At 41.9% G+C, this 13,648-nt stretch overlaps 1 protein-coding gene and 1 long non-coding RNA gene across 2 annotated transcripts; one reads left to right on the top strand and one right to left on the bottom strand.

Annotated features, from left to right (window-relative positions):
- The first annotated feature begins 293 nt into the window (after nt 1-293).
- On the top strand, nt 294-11,649 carry hopx (HOP homeobox). Its single transcript, XM_034182192.1, has 2 exons — nt 294-564; nt 10,223-11,649. The coding sequence occupies exons 1-2, from the start codon at nt 430-432 to the stop codon at nt 10,298-10,300; spliced, it is 213 nt and encodes a 70-aa protein (XP_034038083.1). The 5' UTR covers nt 294-429; the 3' UTR covers nt 10,301-11,649.
- LOC117520863 lies at nt 583-2,561 on the bottom strand. The gene is made up of 3 exons (XR_004563787.1): nt 2,187-2,561; nt 1,332-1,465; nt 583-1,238 (listed from the first exon to the last, which is right to left on the bottom strand). It is a non-coding gene; the product is annotated as an uncharacterized LOC117520863 (long non-coding RNA).
- Nucleotides 11,650-13,648: the final 1,999 nt, after the last annotated feature.

Here is a 13,648-nt window from a genome sequence, read left to right as displayed (position 1 = left end):
TCTCTCTCTCTCTCTCTCTCTCTCTCTCTCTCTCTCTCTGTCTCTCTCTCTCTCTCTCTCTCTGTCTCTCTCTCTGTCTCTCTCTCTCTCTCTGTCTCTCTCTGTGTCTCTCTCTCTCTGTCTCTCTCTCTCTCTGTCTCTCTCTCTCTCTCTCTCTCTGTCTCTCTCTCTCTCTGTCTCTCTCTCTGTCTCTCTCTCTCTCTCTCTCTCTCTCTCTCTATCTCTCTCTCTCTCTCTCTCTGTCTCTCTCTCTCTCTCTCTCTCTCTCTCTCTCTCTCTCTCTCTCTCTCTCAGCTGTCAGTCAGTTCATCTCCGCGCGCGCGCTCCGTCAGGTTTTCCCGCTGCACGCGCAAACTCGGCTCCACATCGGAACCTTAAACGAACCCGTTGAAACGTCCTTTTCGCCCAAAGAGAAGCAGTAACGGGAACATGGATAGTATGAAGCTGACTGACTACCAGAAAGAAGTCCTGGAGGATAATTTCCAGAAACTCAGCAAGCATCCGGACAGAACGACGCTGATGTTGATCTCGGTGGAGTGCGGACTGTCGGAAGAGGACACACAGGTCAGTTTATCCATCATTACACATCACTTCTAAACGCTTTTAACCTCCGGTTACTGCCTTCTGATTATGTCTCCTAATGGAGTTACTACATGAATTGTGAGAGAGTGAACACAATGAAATACTTTCCAATATTTGTAGGGGAGATCGGGACAAGTTTAACACATTTTGCCTCCGTGCTTGCAACTCTCAAATATTCAATTTTTTTTCTAGTAGTAATTTAACCTGCATCAGAATATTACACAGGGGTCAACTTTTCTCCAGGCTGTAAAGGGAGCCCAGAAAAACAGCTGTTTCCGTCAGGAATTGGGTCGATATTATAGCGAATATTACCATTCAGCCATAGACACTTTGACACAGTCTAATTCAGAACCTCTGAAGGTAAAAATGTAGACTATTAAACAAAACTACATAGCTACTTTACCTACTTCAGCAAATATGGAGTAATTAAAGCCCTGTGTTCATATAGTGCCGCCCCTCCACTTTGGAAAAGTGCCCACAAATGTTTCATCCCAGCGGTTTCAGTGCAGGTAAAAAGTGTGCGCAGCTACTTTAAAATGTTAGGTGTTTAAAAAGTACTCACCCTCAGCAAGAAGCAAGCGTCTGTCCTATCTGCTTTCACAGATGAGGCTGTAAAAGCACTCTGAGCTGCTGCACAAAAAAAATATTGCTGGCACCTAGTGGGGCGGGAGGGGGGGATTTGATAGAGACTAAAATTTTGTGTAATTTATAGACATTCACAGCTAGAGCACTATAAAACGCTGTCTTACCTTGTGCTTTGCATCTGTTTCTGTCCCGCCAACCACCTGCGTGTCCACAAACCTCCTCTTTGTCCTCCCTCTTGTCTTTCTGCCTGGCAGCTCCATCCTCAGCATCCTTCTCACTACACAACCCACATATGCACCTAAAACATGGATATATCAGGATATAATGTTGACATTTGCGAGAATGGGATAAAATTGTGCTTTCTGATCTCATCCCGTAGTGATCAGTTTTTGGAATAGTTCAGGCTCCACAGCTTATGCTTCTGGGTTTAAATTGATCAAAAACTGGACAATGTGTATATTGTCCGTGTGGATTACTAAAGTAGTTGTCACAGCAAGTTGCGTTAAAACATTCGCTGCCATTCTGTAGTCAACCCACGTTCACACTGTCTCGTTAAACACAGCCTGAGAACATCTGACCTCCATAAGGCATTTTTAATTTTTCCCAGTTTGGAAAACTGTGTTATTTCCATAAAACCAAAGCCAGGAAAAAAAAAGAGTGATGGCTCAGGAGTGAGCTGTCAGATAGTGGTTAGTAAACAAATGGCAAAATTAAGGAAAGCTTATTTCCATAATTCAAGTTGTAACATCCCTACAAGTGTGCTCCCTCATCATCCTATCTCAGGAATTCCACCGGCTTAATAAGAGTCATATCAGGGAACACTGAGCCAGATGTGGAGCTTCAGATGTCAAAAAACAGCACACTGACAGCATCCAGACTCCTCCAGTCCTGGTCCAGATTACAGCAGCTCTTTGCTGCTAAATACCAGCAATGGACCAATTAGACGAGCAGAGATGGTTTTGGAATGACTGCTTGTTTATTTTCCGGATTTGAATGGCTTAAAAACAAAAAAAACTTACACTGTATCCTTTGCAGAAGTTCAGATCCTGTATGTAAATTCTGTCCTTTGAGCCGACCTCACGTTAAAGTGCACGAGTTCATTTCAATAAACAAATTTTTGCTTGTGGTTTTCCTCGTTTGTCTTTTTTAACGATTGGATTTAGCAGCACGAATGTTTCAGAAGTCTGTTTGACATGAGTCACGTGTTTTTTCTGCTTTGACTCTACAAACCTGTCTGTCCAGATGTCTCATGGATGCAGTCACAAAACTAACAACAACAACAAAAAACTGATACTGAAGTGAACTCGAGGGACGTTCCTGTCGGATATTTATCCGTAGATACCTGCTCTGAAAGTCAGAATTTTTGGTTGTACAGGTACAGATTTTATTAATAAATTCACATAAACAACAAGTGGATCCTAAATGCTGAATTTAAAGTTAGATCAGCACTTATTCATGACCAAAAACCCAAAGTACACCAATGCAGTGTTGAATTTTTTAAAATGCCTCAGTCTACTTCAAAAAGTTTTTTTTTTTTTTTTAAGTTTGTTTTTGAGCAGGATAACTCAAAAACTAGTCAACAGATTTCAATGAAATTTGCTGTGCAGATGAAAAATGTTTTGGGAAAAGTGATTCAGGCAGCACAGTGGCTTAGTGGTTAGTACTCTTGCCTCACAGCAAGAAGGTCGCGGGATCTATTCCCACCTGTGGCCTTTATGTGTGGAGTTTGCATGTTCTCCCCATGTTTGTGTGGGTTCCCTCCGGGTGCTCCGGCTTCATCCCACATACAAAGACATGCAGGTTAGGTGGATTGGAAACTTTAAATTGTCCGTATATGTGTGAATGTGTTTGTCTGTATGTGACCCTGTGACAGACTGGCGTCCTGTCCAGGGTGAACCCCGCCTCACGCCCTATGACTGCTTCACCCCTCGACCTCTTTGGCAGTAAATCATGTTCTTAGTCATTTTTGGTTAAATTTATCACATTAAAGTTTCACATAAATGTAATAGTTAATAATTAGAAAGGCTGATTAAATAGCCATGAATGGTGAAGATTTGCACCTCTTGATTTGAAATTGTTTTTAAGTTTTAATACAGAATTATTAGGTCAGTGCACAAAAAAATTATATAAAAAAATCATTAATCATAAATGAGAAAAAAAAAAGATTTCTCATGATCTTGATTTGGGTTCATATCGTCCAGACCTAAGGTGTACCTGAAGGACTCTGAGGGTTTTCAATATTACCAAAACTCCATGACTACACCAGAATACCCTGACTGTCATCATCCAAATCTCTTGGTGGCGAGGAAGGTCATCTCTTGATCGATTCCTGGACAGGGTGATGGGCGTGATGAAAATCTACATCCAGGGTCAATTTCAATTTATTTAATTTATACAAGACCAAATCACAATGAATTTGCCTCAAGGTGCTTCACATGAATAAGGTCTAACCTTACCAACCCCTAGAGCAAGCACACAGGCGACAGTAGTAAGGAAAAACTCCCTCTGATGATGTTAAGGAAGAAACCTCAGGCAGACCAAACTCAAAGGGGTGATCCTCTGCTTAGGCCATTCTAACGGTTACAAGCCTTCGTCCACATTCACAGCCCTTGGGTTACAAGCCATCACCTCCTGCTCCTGGTCTGCCATTGAGGACTTCTTGTCTTGTGTTCAGGGTTCTTCTTTGGCCTTCATAGTTACCATAGCGGACATTGGCCACACGAGGTCCTCAAGATATTTCACCCCAACAGTAAATCCGCTACTTGATCCATGACCCAGGTATCATGACATGGGAGAGGGGTTGGATTTTGACACCCAGCATGTAACAAGCACTACATTCCCAACCAGAATTCCTATTGGCTTCATGTGATTTCATGTCAGGTGGTCCCATGTAACGGCGGTTTTAGGGAGAAAATCAACAAAATTTGCATACCGGAATACAACAAGCTCCTTCTGGATATCAGAAATACTCACTCTGTCCTTGAGTGGTGAACCTGCTACCTGCCTGCTTGTATCACCAGTCTTATTCTTTTGGTCACTACCCAAAGTTCATCACTGATGGTGAGAGCTGGAACTGATAATTACTTAGTTGTTTCAAAATGTTAAACCTGAATGAGCAAAAGCTTTTCAAAATAAGAGCATTTGCTCTTGTTTTCTCTCTCTCTCTCTCTCTCTCTCTCTCTCGCTCTCGCTCTTTAAACAAATATTAAATATTCCTGTATTTTGGAATGCCAGATACACAAAAAGTAATCTGAAGATGTAATTTTGGTTTGTGGGAAGTAGAATTTAGCCTTTTCGATTATTCTTCTAACCATTAATCAGGATTAAGATTCACCACCGACAACCCGAAGACCACAGAAATCTGATGGAAACTGATTGATTCTTCCGGGCCATGAGTAAAACCATTTTATTTATTTATTTGTGGTGGGGGTGTTCCTGATTGAGAGGGGAAAAACAGAGCATGACCTCAGATGGCAGATTGCCGCAGCGTCCACAAGAACGTGGGCTTTGTTTTGGACTGTTGGGGTGATGTAGAAATCCAGTCCGAACATTATCAGAACCTTGTTTTAATATATAAACTGAAGCGTGACTTCCTGTCCAGCTTCAGTGTTCTGGAGCTTCATTTTTGTCTCTGTCCACTGAGGTTTATCACTGAGACCCTGAAACAGTTTCCGTCAGCTCCCTGGATCCTGTTCCGTGCTGATCCAGATTAGAGTGAGGTAGAGATCAGTCTCCTCTTCAGAAGAACTGACTTCATTCCATCTGACGTTTGCATCGCTGCTCTTGTTTTTCTTCCTGCTTGATTTCCAAACAAAGGTTCAAACACGCCCGGTGCCACGCCCACTTTATAGTTTGTCGGGCTTCTGTTTGTTTCACTGCTGCAGAGTCGGTGCAGTAAATGTGCGGTTATAGAATCCACGGCCATTCAGTGGAAAATAACAACTCATACACCATCAGCGAGGTGATAAATCTGGCTCTTATTGCTCCGTGTGGCCTGTTTAACTAAACTGCATTAAAACAAAGTTTGCTGATAGCGTAGAACAAGTAATAACATTAAAGACTCACTTCATGTTTTATACTGTAATGTGTAACTTTATTAAAAAACAAAACCAGAGGATCCTCGGTTCAAATCCCAGCCTGACCAGAAAATCAGTAACGGCACTTGGGCAAGGTCCTTAATCCCCTAGTTGCTCCCTGTGTGTAGTGAGCACCTTGTATGGCAGCACCCTCACATCGAGGTGAATGTAGAGCGCTTTGAGGGTCTGATGCAGATGGAGAAGCATTATATAAATACAGTCTATTTACCATTTGTGTCAAGAGTGTCAAACCCAAGTTGGCGCCTGAACTGAAAGGGGTAAACGACATACGTGAGTGACCATTTTTGCTTGAGTTGCTTGAGGCCCCAGTATACTTAAAAACAAAAAACAACAACAACAACCAAAATTCAAAACAACAACAACAAAAAAAACCACATAAAAACAGATCATTGAACTTCAGTTATTGGAGATGAGAGTAGATCTTGGCAAATAGATTAAAACAGAACTCATGCCTCTGAAGTTTGTTCTAATTCTGTGGATCTCTGTAGATAAGAAGAAAATTAACATCTCCAAATGGAAATCTTGTGTATTTTCCAGCCCTGCTGCCACATACACACACACACACACACACGGCTCGCTAATCGAGTCAGAGCCGCGAGTCTGGAATCTCAAATTCCTCCCTTCATGTTATCAAAATGAAGTCAGGCTTGTTGTGAAACCCTGGACAACCTCAGTCACCAAACAGTGATGCAGCATTTATTAAAGGGACATTAAATAATAGACAGTGATTTATGTTTAATTATTTCAGAATTAGTTAATTCTTTAATACATTAAAAAGATCTAGGTATTTTTAATCGTTCTTTAATTCATGAAATAAAATGACATTAAAATATTAGACCCTGGGTGGGAGGGGAGGTATGGCTTGGAGGCGGTGCTTGGCCGGGGTTAGGGGAGGAGCTTGGGGGTGGGGCTAGGGGAGGAGCCAGGGGCGGAACTAGGGGAGGAGCTGGGGGCGGGGCTTAGGGGCGGGGCATACTGACGTCATCGACTCTGATTGGATGTGACGTCATAAGGGGCGGGGGCTCGGAGGCGGGATCAGGGGCGGGGCTTAGGGGCGGGGCATAATGACGTCATCGATTATGATTGGCTGTGACGTCATAAGGGGCGGGGCTTGGAGGCGGGACTAGGGGAGGGGCTTAGGGGCGGGACATAGTGACGTCATCGATTCTGATTGGCTATGACGTCATAGAGGGGGCGGGGCTTAGTGACGTGGCCGATTTTGATTGGCAGCTGTCACTTTTTTGACGAAAGGTGGGTCAGTTTTCTCTCTGACACATTTCACAATTGTAGTTTCTATTTTTCTTTGTAGTGTTTAGAGACTGCTCAGTAGTGTTTTTAATTTTGATTGACTCGGGGCACGATTTGACAACATAGTTCAGTTTTGAGCACAGATTGAACTGTTTTGAGGTGAAAGTTTGGTTTTGCAAGAGTCTGGGGTTTTGTGAATGTAGCTTGAAAATTGGGTTTTGTGTTGAGTTTTGTGTCTTAGCAATTGAGAAAAACTGTAAAAACAATCTCTGTCCTACTTTGAGAATTACATTGTCATCTTCAACCGCTCGTCCAGGATCGGGTTACGGGGGCAACAGCTCCAGCAGGGGACCCCAAACTTCCCTTTCTCGGGCCACATTAACCACCTCTGAGTGGGAGAGAGATAATCTCTCCAACTAGTCCTGGGTCTCCTCCCAGCTGGATGTGCCTGGAACACCTTCCTAGGGAGGCGCCCAGGGGGGCATCCTTACCAGATGCCCGAACCACCTCAGCTGGCTCCTCTCAATGCAAAGGAGTGGCGGCTCTACTCCGAGATCCTCATTAATGACTGAGCAGCGGCGGTTGGTGAAAAAAAACTCTTGGCGGGGCTGGTGTGCCAATAGATTTCTGTGCCTAGTCCAGTACAGGCATTCAAATGAACAGTCAGAAAATTATTACAATTCCACAATAATCATTTCATGTCCTTCTCAAAATCAGCAGTTTCACAGATAAAGTTAACCATTTACAGCTATATTAGGCTTCATTTATACTTTGGAAAGGAACAGTATCAGATACAATACAACACTCAAGTTCTTGAGCAAAGAACAGTTCACCATTTTACACCAGTTACACACACAGTTCAACAAACTGTACTGCACTGACAGTATCTTCAGCCAAACACATCCTGGAGTTCACAATGACACCGACCTTAACAGAACAGAAAATATCACCAAATTTAGACTCTTTCAAAATATGGAAAAATTCCTCAGTTGACAGAAGAACATTATGTACATATGACAATGTTCACACCACCTTCCAAAAAAGAAAGGGAGACAGAGAGAGATGGTGTGTGTGTGTGTGTGTGAGAGAGAGAGAGAGAGTGTGAGGCCAAAATCGAGAGGAGCGACTCACCTTAAAGAGCTGCCAGACAGTCAAATCCACAGCCGAGACTTGATCCAGAAAACTTTTCTCCAAATCCTTACACCTTGTCCCCGTTACGGCAGTCGTCCTGCTCCGAACTATTCAGCGAAGCAGTTTGCACATTTTTTTTTTCTCACGGACCTGAGTGACCATACGCCTCCGTAAAAAACCAAACAAACAAACTCAAAACTCAAACAGACTTGGCTCCATTTGTAAGAAGTGAGGCTGGGAGCTGGTTTTAGTTGGCGTTGTGCTGCTTCTTTTCCAGTACCAACCAAACTCTGAGCCACCTATGTGAGCGCAGCGAGTCGACGGCAGTTTGTGGTCGCTCCTTTATCCTAGGTTCCCCCCTCACCTCCCAAAAACTGTGTCCCAAAGTTCTTCAACTTACTCCAGCAAAAGACATGGAGGCAAAAAAAATAAATAAATAAAATAACCCAAACATCGGTGGGGCTTTTGTTTCCGCCAAAAACAGCAGCACTTTGATAAATCCAGGGGCAAAAATTCTATCGCCCACGCCCAAGATATTCAATTTGGCGATGCTGGTTGGCCAAATATTTATTATTTTTCCATAGCAGCCATACACAAGTGGGCATTTCGCTGCACTTCAAGGGGCTGTTTGAGTGAGCATCCAAGAAGAGAAATGATATGTTCTGTCATTGGAATGCACTGTTGAGAGTCAGTTGGTGGAAATGTTTTAATAATTCAGATTACATGTAGGCGCATACTATTAAGTAAAACTGACATTGAAAATACTTTAAAAAATATATATATTATTATTTTTCCCCTCCATATCTGGGAGGACGATGCCCGAGCGCCCCCTATGGGCCAGCTGCCACTGTGATTGAGCTTCTCACCTTATCTCTAAGGGAGACACCAGCCACCCTCCTGAGGAAACCTGTTTTGGGCACTTGTACCCACAATCTTTTGACCCAACCCTCATGACCATAGGTGAGAGTAGGAATGAAGATTGACTGGTAGATAGAGAGTTTTGCCTTTTGGCTCAGCTCCCTTTTCGTCACAATTTTCACAGATTCTCCAGCCAGTGTCACACATCATTGACCCCTCACTCGCAAACAAGACCCCGAGGTAGTTGAACTGCTTACCTTGAGTTGCAAAAAAGGAAATACTGTTTATGCCTGTCACTGGTTAGGCTGGTTAAGAGTTCTTCATTGTGACAGAAAACATCCTAAAGTTCCTGAGTTAAGTTCCTGCCAGCAGGACAGTTTCAGTTTTTCAATTTAATTTCAATTTATTTTCATTTATATAGCACCAAATTACAAAAAAGCTGCCTTAAGGCACTTCACACAAGTAAGGTCTAACCTTACTACCCCCCCCAGAGCAAGCACACAGGTGACAGTGGTAAGAAAAACTTCCTCCGATGATTTGAGGAAGAAACCTCAAGCAGAGCAGAGTCAAAGGATTTGACCCTCTGCTTAGACAATACTACAGACACAAATGACAAAACAATTCACAAAACAAAAATGCAGGAAATGTTGCTGGTGCGCAGGACAGGAGGCTACAGAAACAGACCCAACACCCATCTCTGGATGGAGCTGCACCTCAAACAGAGAGAAAAAAAAAACTGAATCAGGCAACAGAAAGACAACAAATACAGTATAATTTGTCAGCATTAAGCAACAAGAAGAACAAAAGAAATACTAAGGTGATCGTCGGCCACTAGCCCTAAGCTTCACTAAAAGACCCGGAATTTAGATAAAGTTGAGTCCGCAGCCCGCTCCGTTTACTAATAAAATTAATTTAAAAAAGTAAAAAGCATAGTAACATAGTATGTCAGTATGCTAGCCATACAAAAGGGAAAATAAGTGTGTCTTAAGTTTGGACTTGAAAGTCTCTACAGAATCTGACTGTTTTATTGATGCAGGGAGATCATTCCACAGAACAGGGGCATGATAAGAGAAAGCTCTGTAACCCGCAGACTACATACAAGGTGAACTCATTAATTCTTTCATTCATTCATTTTCTGACACGTTTCCTGGTCCGGGTTGCAGTCCTCTAACTCTTCCAGGGAGATTCTGAGGTGCTCCCAAGCCAGCTGGTTAATATAATCCCTTCAGTGTGTCCTGGGTCTTCCTTCTAGTTTGAGATACTTGGAAGATCTGAGGGAGATGAGCAGGGGGGTGTCCTCACCAGGTGCTCCAAACACCTCAAGTGGTTCCTTTTGATGCAAAGAAGCAGCGGCTCTACTCCTAATTTTTCCTGGTTATTCAACTTCTCACCCTACACCTGAGTATAAGCCCAGATACCAGACTGAGGAGTTTTATTTCTGCCGTTTATATCTGTAACCTTGTTCTTTTGGTCATTACCCAAAGCCCACGAGCATAGGAGAGAACTCTTGGCCTTAAAGGTTGGTAGATATTAGTGTTCCTGCAAATGTAGCCTGAGAAAGATGAAAGTAGTGCAGTTGGTCCCTGCAGCATTTTGGTCAAAGGAGTGTTTGCCACATCTATAATTTCTCAGGAATATTCATGTCTTTTGTTTTCTGTCAGCCGGACTGGTGACCTCAGTACTGGAGCTGTTCCTACCTTTTGTTTGTTTGTGTCTTTCAGAAATGGTTTCTGCTGCGTAATGCGAAGTGGAGGAAGGAGGAAGGTCTTCCACCTGATCCGGGCTCGGTGCTGGACTGAGATTGCAGAAACCTTCTGACCTCAGAGCACCCTCACCCCCAGCTGAACACCTAAGATGACGGAATTACCCTGTTCCCCCGCTGCAAATGGACATTCCCTCTGCTCATCTGGCATTTTTTTTTAAAAAGATATCTATCTTTAAAGCTATTTTAATTGACAGAATGTGAAGTTTGTTGTGATTTTTTGTTTTTTGTTTTTTGCCTTTATAACCCCCGTGTTTACAGAAATAAACATATTATGACTCTCAGTTACTGTGTCTGGGTCCACGGTTTGGACCGGCTCGGGAACCGTCTGGCTTTGTTCGGCTCTTTTGTTTTGTGTGTCTGTCAGCGGGGAGTGGAGCTGTTCACACGAGTACAAAAGGTTTAAGGAAGCGCTGAGGTCACAATGTGTTGCGCTGGAATCAGCCACTGACATCCAGGAACTTCTAGGGACTAATCTGGAACTTTTCCAGTACGGGGTCAGAGGGGGAGAACTGAATGGCATCATGGGACAAATAAATGTCAGGTGATGTCACTTCTTTGACCCTCTCGTGTGTGAGCGGCTTCTGTAAAGAGGATGTGATTTCACCAGGCCACAAAATTCAAAAAAATTCAAAAAATCCAAAAATTCATAACTCTGTTAAAAAAACATTGAATTTCTTTCATATTTGAAAGCGTTATGTAGGATGGTATCTTTTACCAACTGACAAAGTTTGATCCACATCTGATGGAGATTACAGATTTTGTGGCCATTTCAATTTTACATTGAAAACCCCATTCAGTGTATATTTTACATTATATGTTAATCAAACCTGCCCCAATCACTCTCATATTTGAAAGTGAGGTGTAGACCGACACTCATTATCACCCGACACAGCTTGATCCAGAGCTGATTTAGATTGTGGATTTTGTGGACATTTTAATTTAATATTGAAAAGCCCATTTGATGTACATTTTGCATTATATGTCAATCAAAGTGCCTCAGTCACTCTCATTTGTGACGATGAGATGCAAACTGGCACTCTCAGTGAATAGACTAAGTTTGAGCCACATCTGATCCGTATTGTGAATGTAGCAGATATTTGATGTTAACATGGAAAAACCCTTTTGATCTATATTTTGTGCTATATTTTAGCTTATGAAAAAACACTTCTAACAGGACTTTGACCTTGAAATTTTTTCCAAGGTAAAAATTTGTGTAATTGGAAATTAGTGATGGTGGAGGTTTAACTTTAAAATATTTTGTTTGTCTCTCTCTTTCTCTCTCACACACATACAGACACTCATTCACCTGTATTACTATGTACAATTTCCAGGCAGCAAGAAAATTGTAAATACATGAATGTGTATTAAATTTGATCAGCTCTCTTTTTGGATTTATGTATTTATTTTATTGATTGCAGGTTCTATAAATAGTTGCAGCTGATTACTTTCATTACTTTTCCAGTTTTTTCATCTGTTTATGTTTCCAGAACCGAGACCACCAAATTAAACAGATTCCCTTCTCTTCATCTTTTCAATGACACTCTCAGTACATTTGGAGAAACTGTGCTTCTTCTAAACTTTTTAAATTTTTATTTTATGTTAATGTCTCTGACAAAACAGGTCCAGCTTTCGTGTAAGAAAATCACAGCGTCCATATCCACTCATGGGCCATGGCTAAAGATGGGTATGGACAACAGGTCTGTGCACATGCATGAAGTTATACAGATGCACAGCTTCATAACTCTGGCAAAAACAAAGCACATGCACACTTATGTACTTATGCATGTGAACCGTTTTATGTTTTTGCTTCCTGATTTCCTTAATTTTTTTAACCTGAATCAAAGTAATTTTATTTCCATCTGAATTGGTTGGTTAGTTTGACTAACTCAACAAGAAGTCACAAAGTGACTGAAATTAACATTTAAAGGACTGCAGACCATCAGTTTGGCAGTTTTGGTCCTTTATTACTCGTTTGAAATAGTCATTATATAAAGTTTACAGTCAAATAATCAACTGGTTAAAGTCAATGCAAGTTGTGTTTGATGTTTTATTTTTAATTTCCTTTTAAATAGTTTATATTTCACTGCAGAATCTTTGGGTTTTGGATTGTTGGGGAAAATAATGACAAATAGAGATTTACAGGATTACTGCATCAGGATTTATTGCACAAATTGTTCAATAGGCATAAAATGTGGTGTGACATAGAAATGATTGATGTAATGGCTCATTTTCAAGGGCAACAGAGAAATTCTGGAGTTTAACACTGAAGAAGGTGGAAAAAGAGGATAAAGTTTCCTGCCAAACAGCCCAGAGTGAAAACGTTCCGATCGTGGGAACGAGCACGACAGAAATCAACACCGACCCAACAGGTAGATCTACAGCTCCTAAAAGACACTCTCTCTCTCTCTCTCTCTCTCTCTCTCTCTCTCTCTCCTCTCTCTCTCTCTCTCTCTCTCTCTCTCTCTCTCTCTCTCTCTCTCTCTCTCTCTCACACACACACACACACACACACACACACACACACACACACACACACACACACACACACACACACACACACACACACACACACACCTCACTGTTAGAAACATCTTGTTTATTCCCAGATTCTAACTTGAACTCTTAATTTTCACTGCAAGGCCTGGAAATGGAAAAGAAAAAGGAATATGTGTTTACTGTACAAACACACTTTATGTTACACTAAATGTACCAAAACCACAACCTGCCTAAAGCACAAAACTTGAACCTTCAGCCTAAAAATGAGCAGTTGTCTGACTGAGACGTGGTCACGAAGCACAGCACTCAGACACATGCACTGAAATCATGTTTGGGTTATTAATCACTGAAAATGAGCAAAGAGGAACTAAAGTTTGCCGAGGCCAAAACAAACCAAACCAGAGGGAAATGATCCAAACCTGGTCCAAAGCCAGCTTTAATTAACCAGCAGTCAGACTGGAAGTGCTGCTTTTCCCAATATTTTCCAAAACTTTGACCTTTGACCTTGACCTATGCCTGTAAATGGATTTTTTACACAAAACTGCTTACTCGAGGGCGTGGTCAGGCTCATAGCAGGGATCATAGAAATATGCAAGGTTTTAGGGAGCTATTGAGAAGACGTGAGTTACATGAATGTGCGTGTGCATGTATGTGAGAAAACTATGAATCTGTGCAGGGTGTAAAAGATAAAGATAGAATTGTGATAACATGAACGGTGATGAGGAGTTGCATCAGTCCCACAGACTGAGGCCCTGAGGAAATGTTCCTCAGCTCTCCTTCAATGATGTTTCATGTTTTTTTGAGTTCCTCTGCTGAAAGGATGGACCCAGCTCTCCGTAATCAGCTGATGGCAGCGTGTCCAGAATCAAAATGGACTCTGGTTTTG

The sequence above is a fragment of the Thalassophryne amazonica genome, chromosome 11, assembly GCF_902500255.1.
Source record: "Thalassophryne amazonica chromosome 11, fThaAma1.1, whole genome shotgun sequence".
Taxonomy (NCBI): Eukaryota; Metazoa; Chordata; class Actinopteri; order Batrachoidiformes; family Batrachoididae; genus Thalassophryne; species Thalassophryne amazonica.
This window is presented reverse-complemented; position numbering and strand designations above follow the sequence as displayed.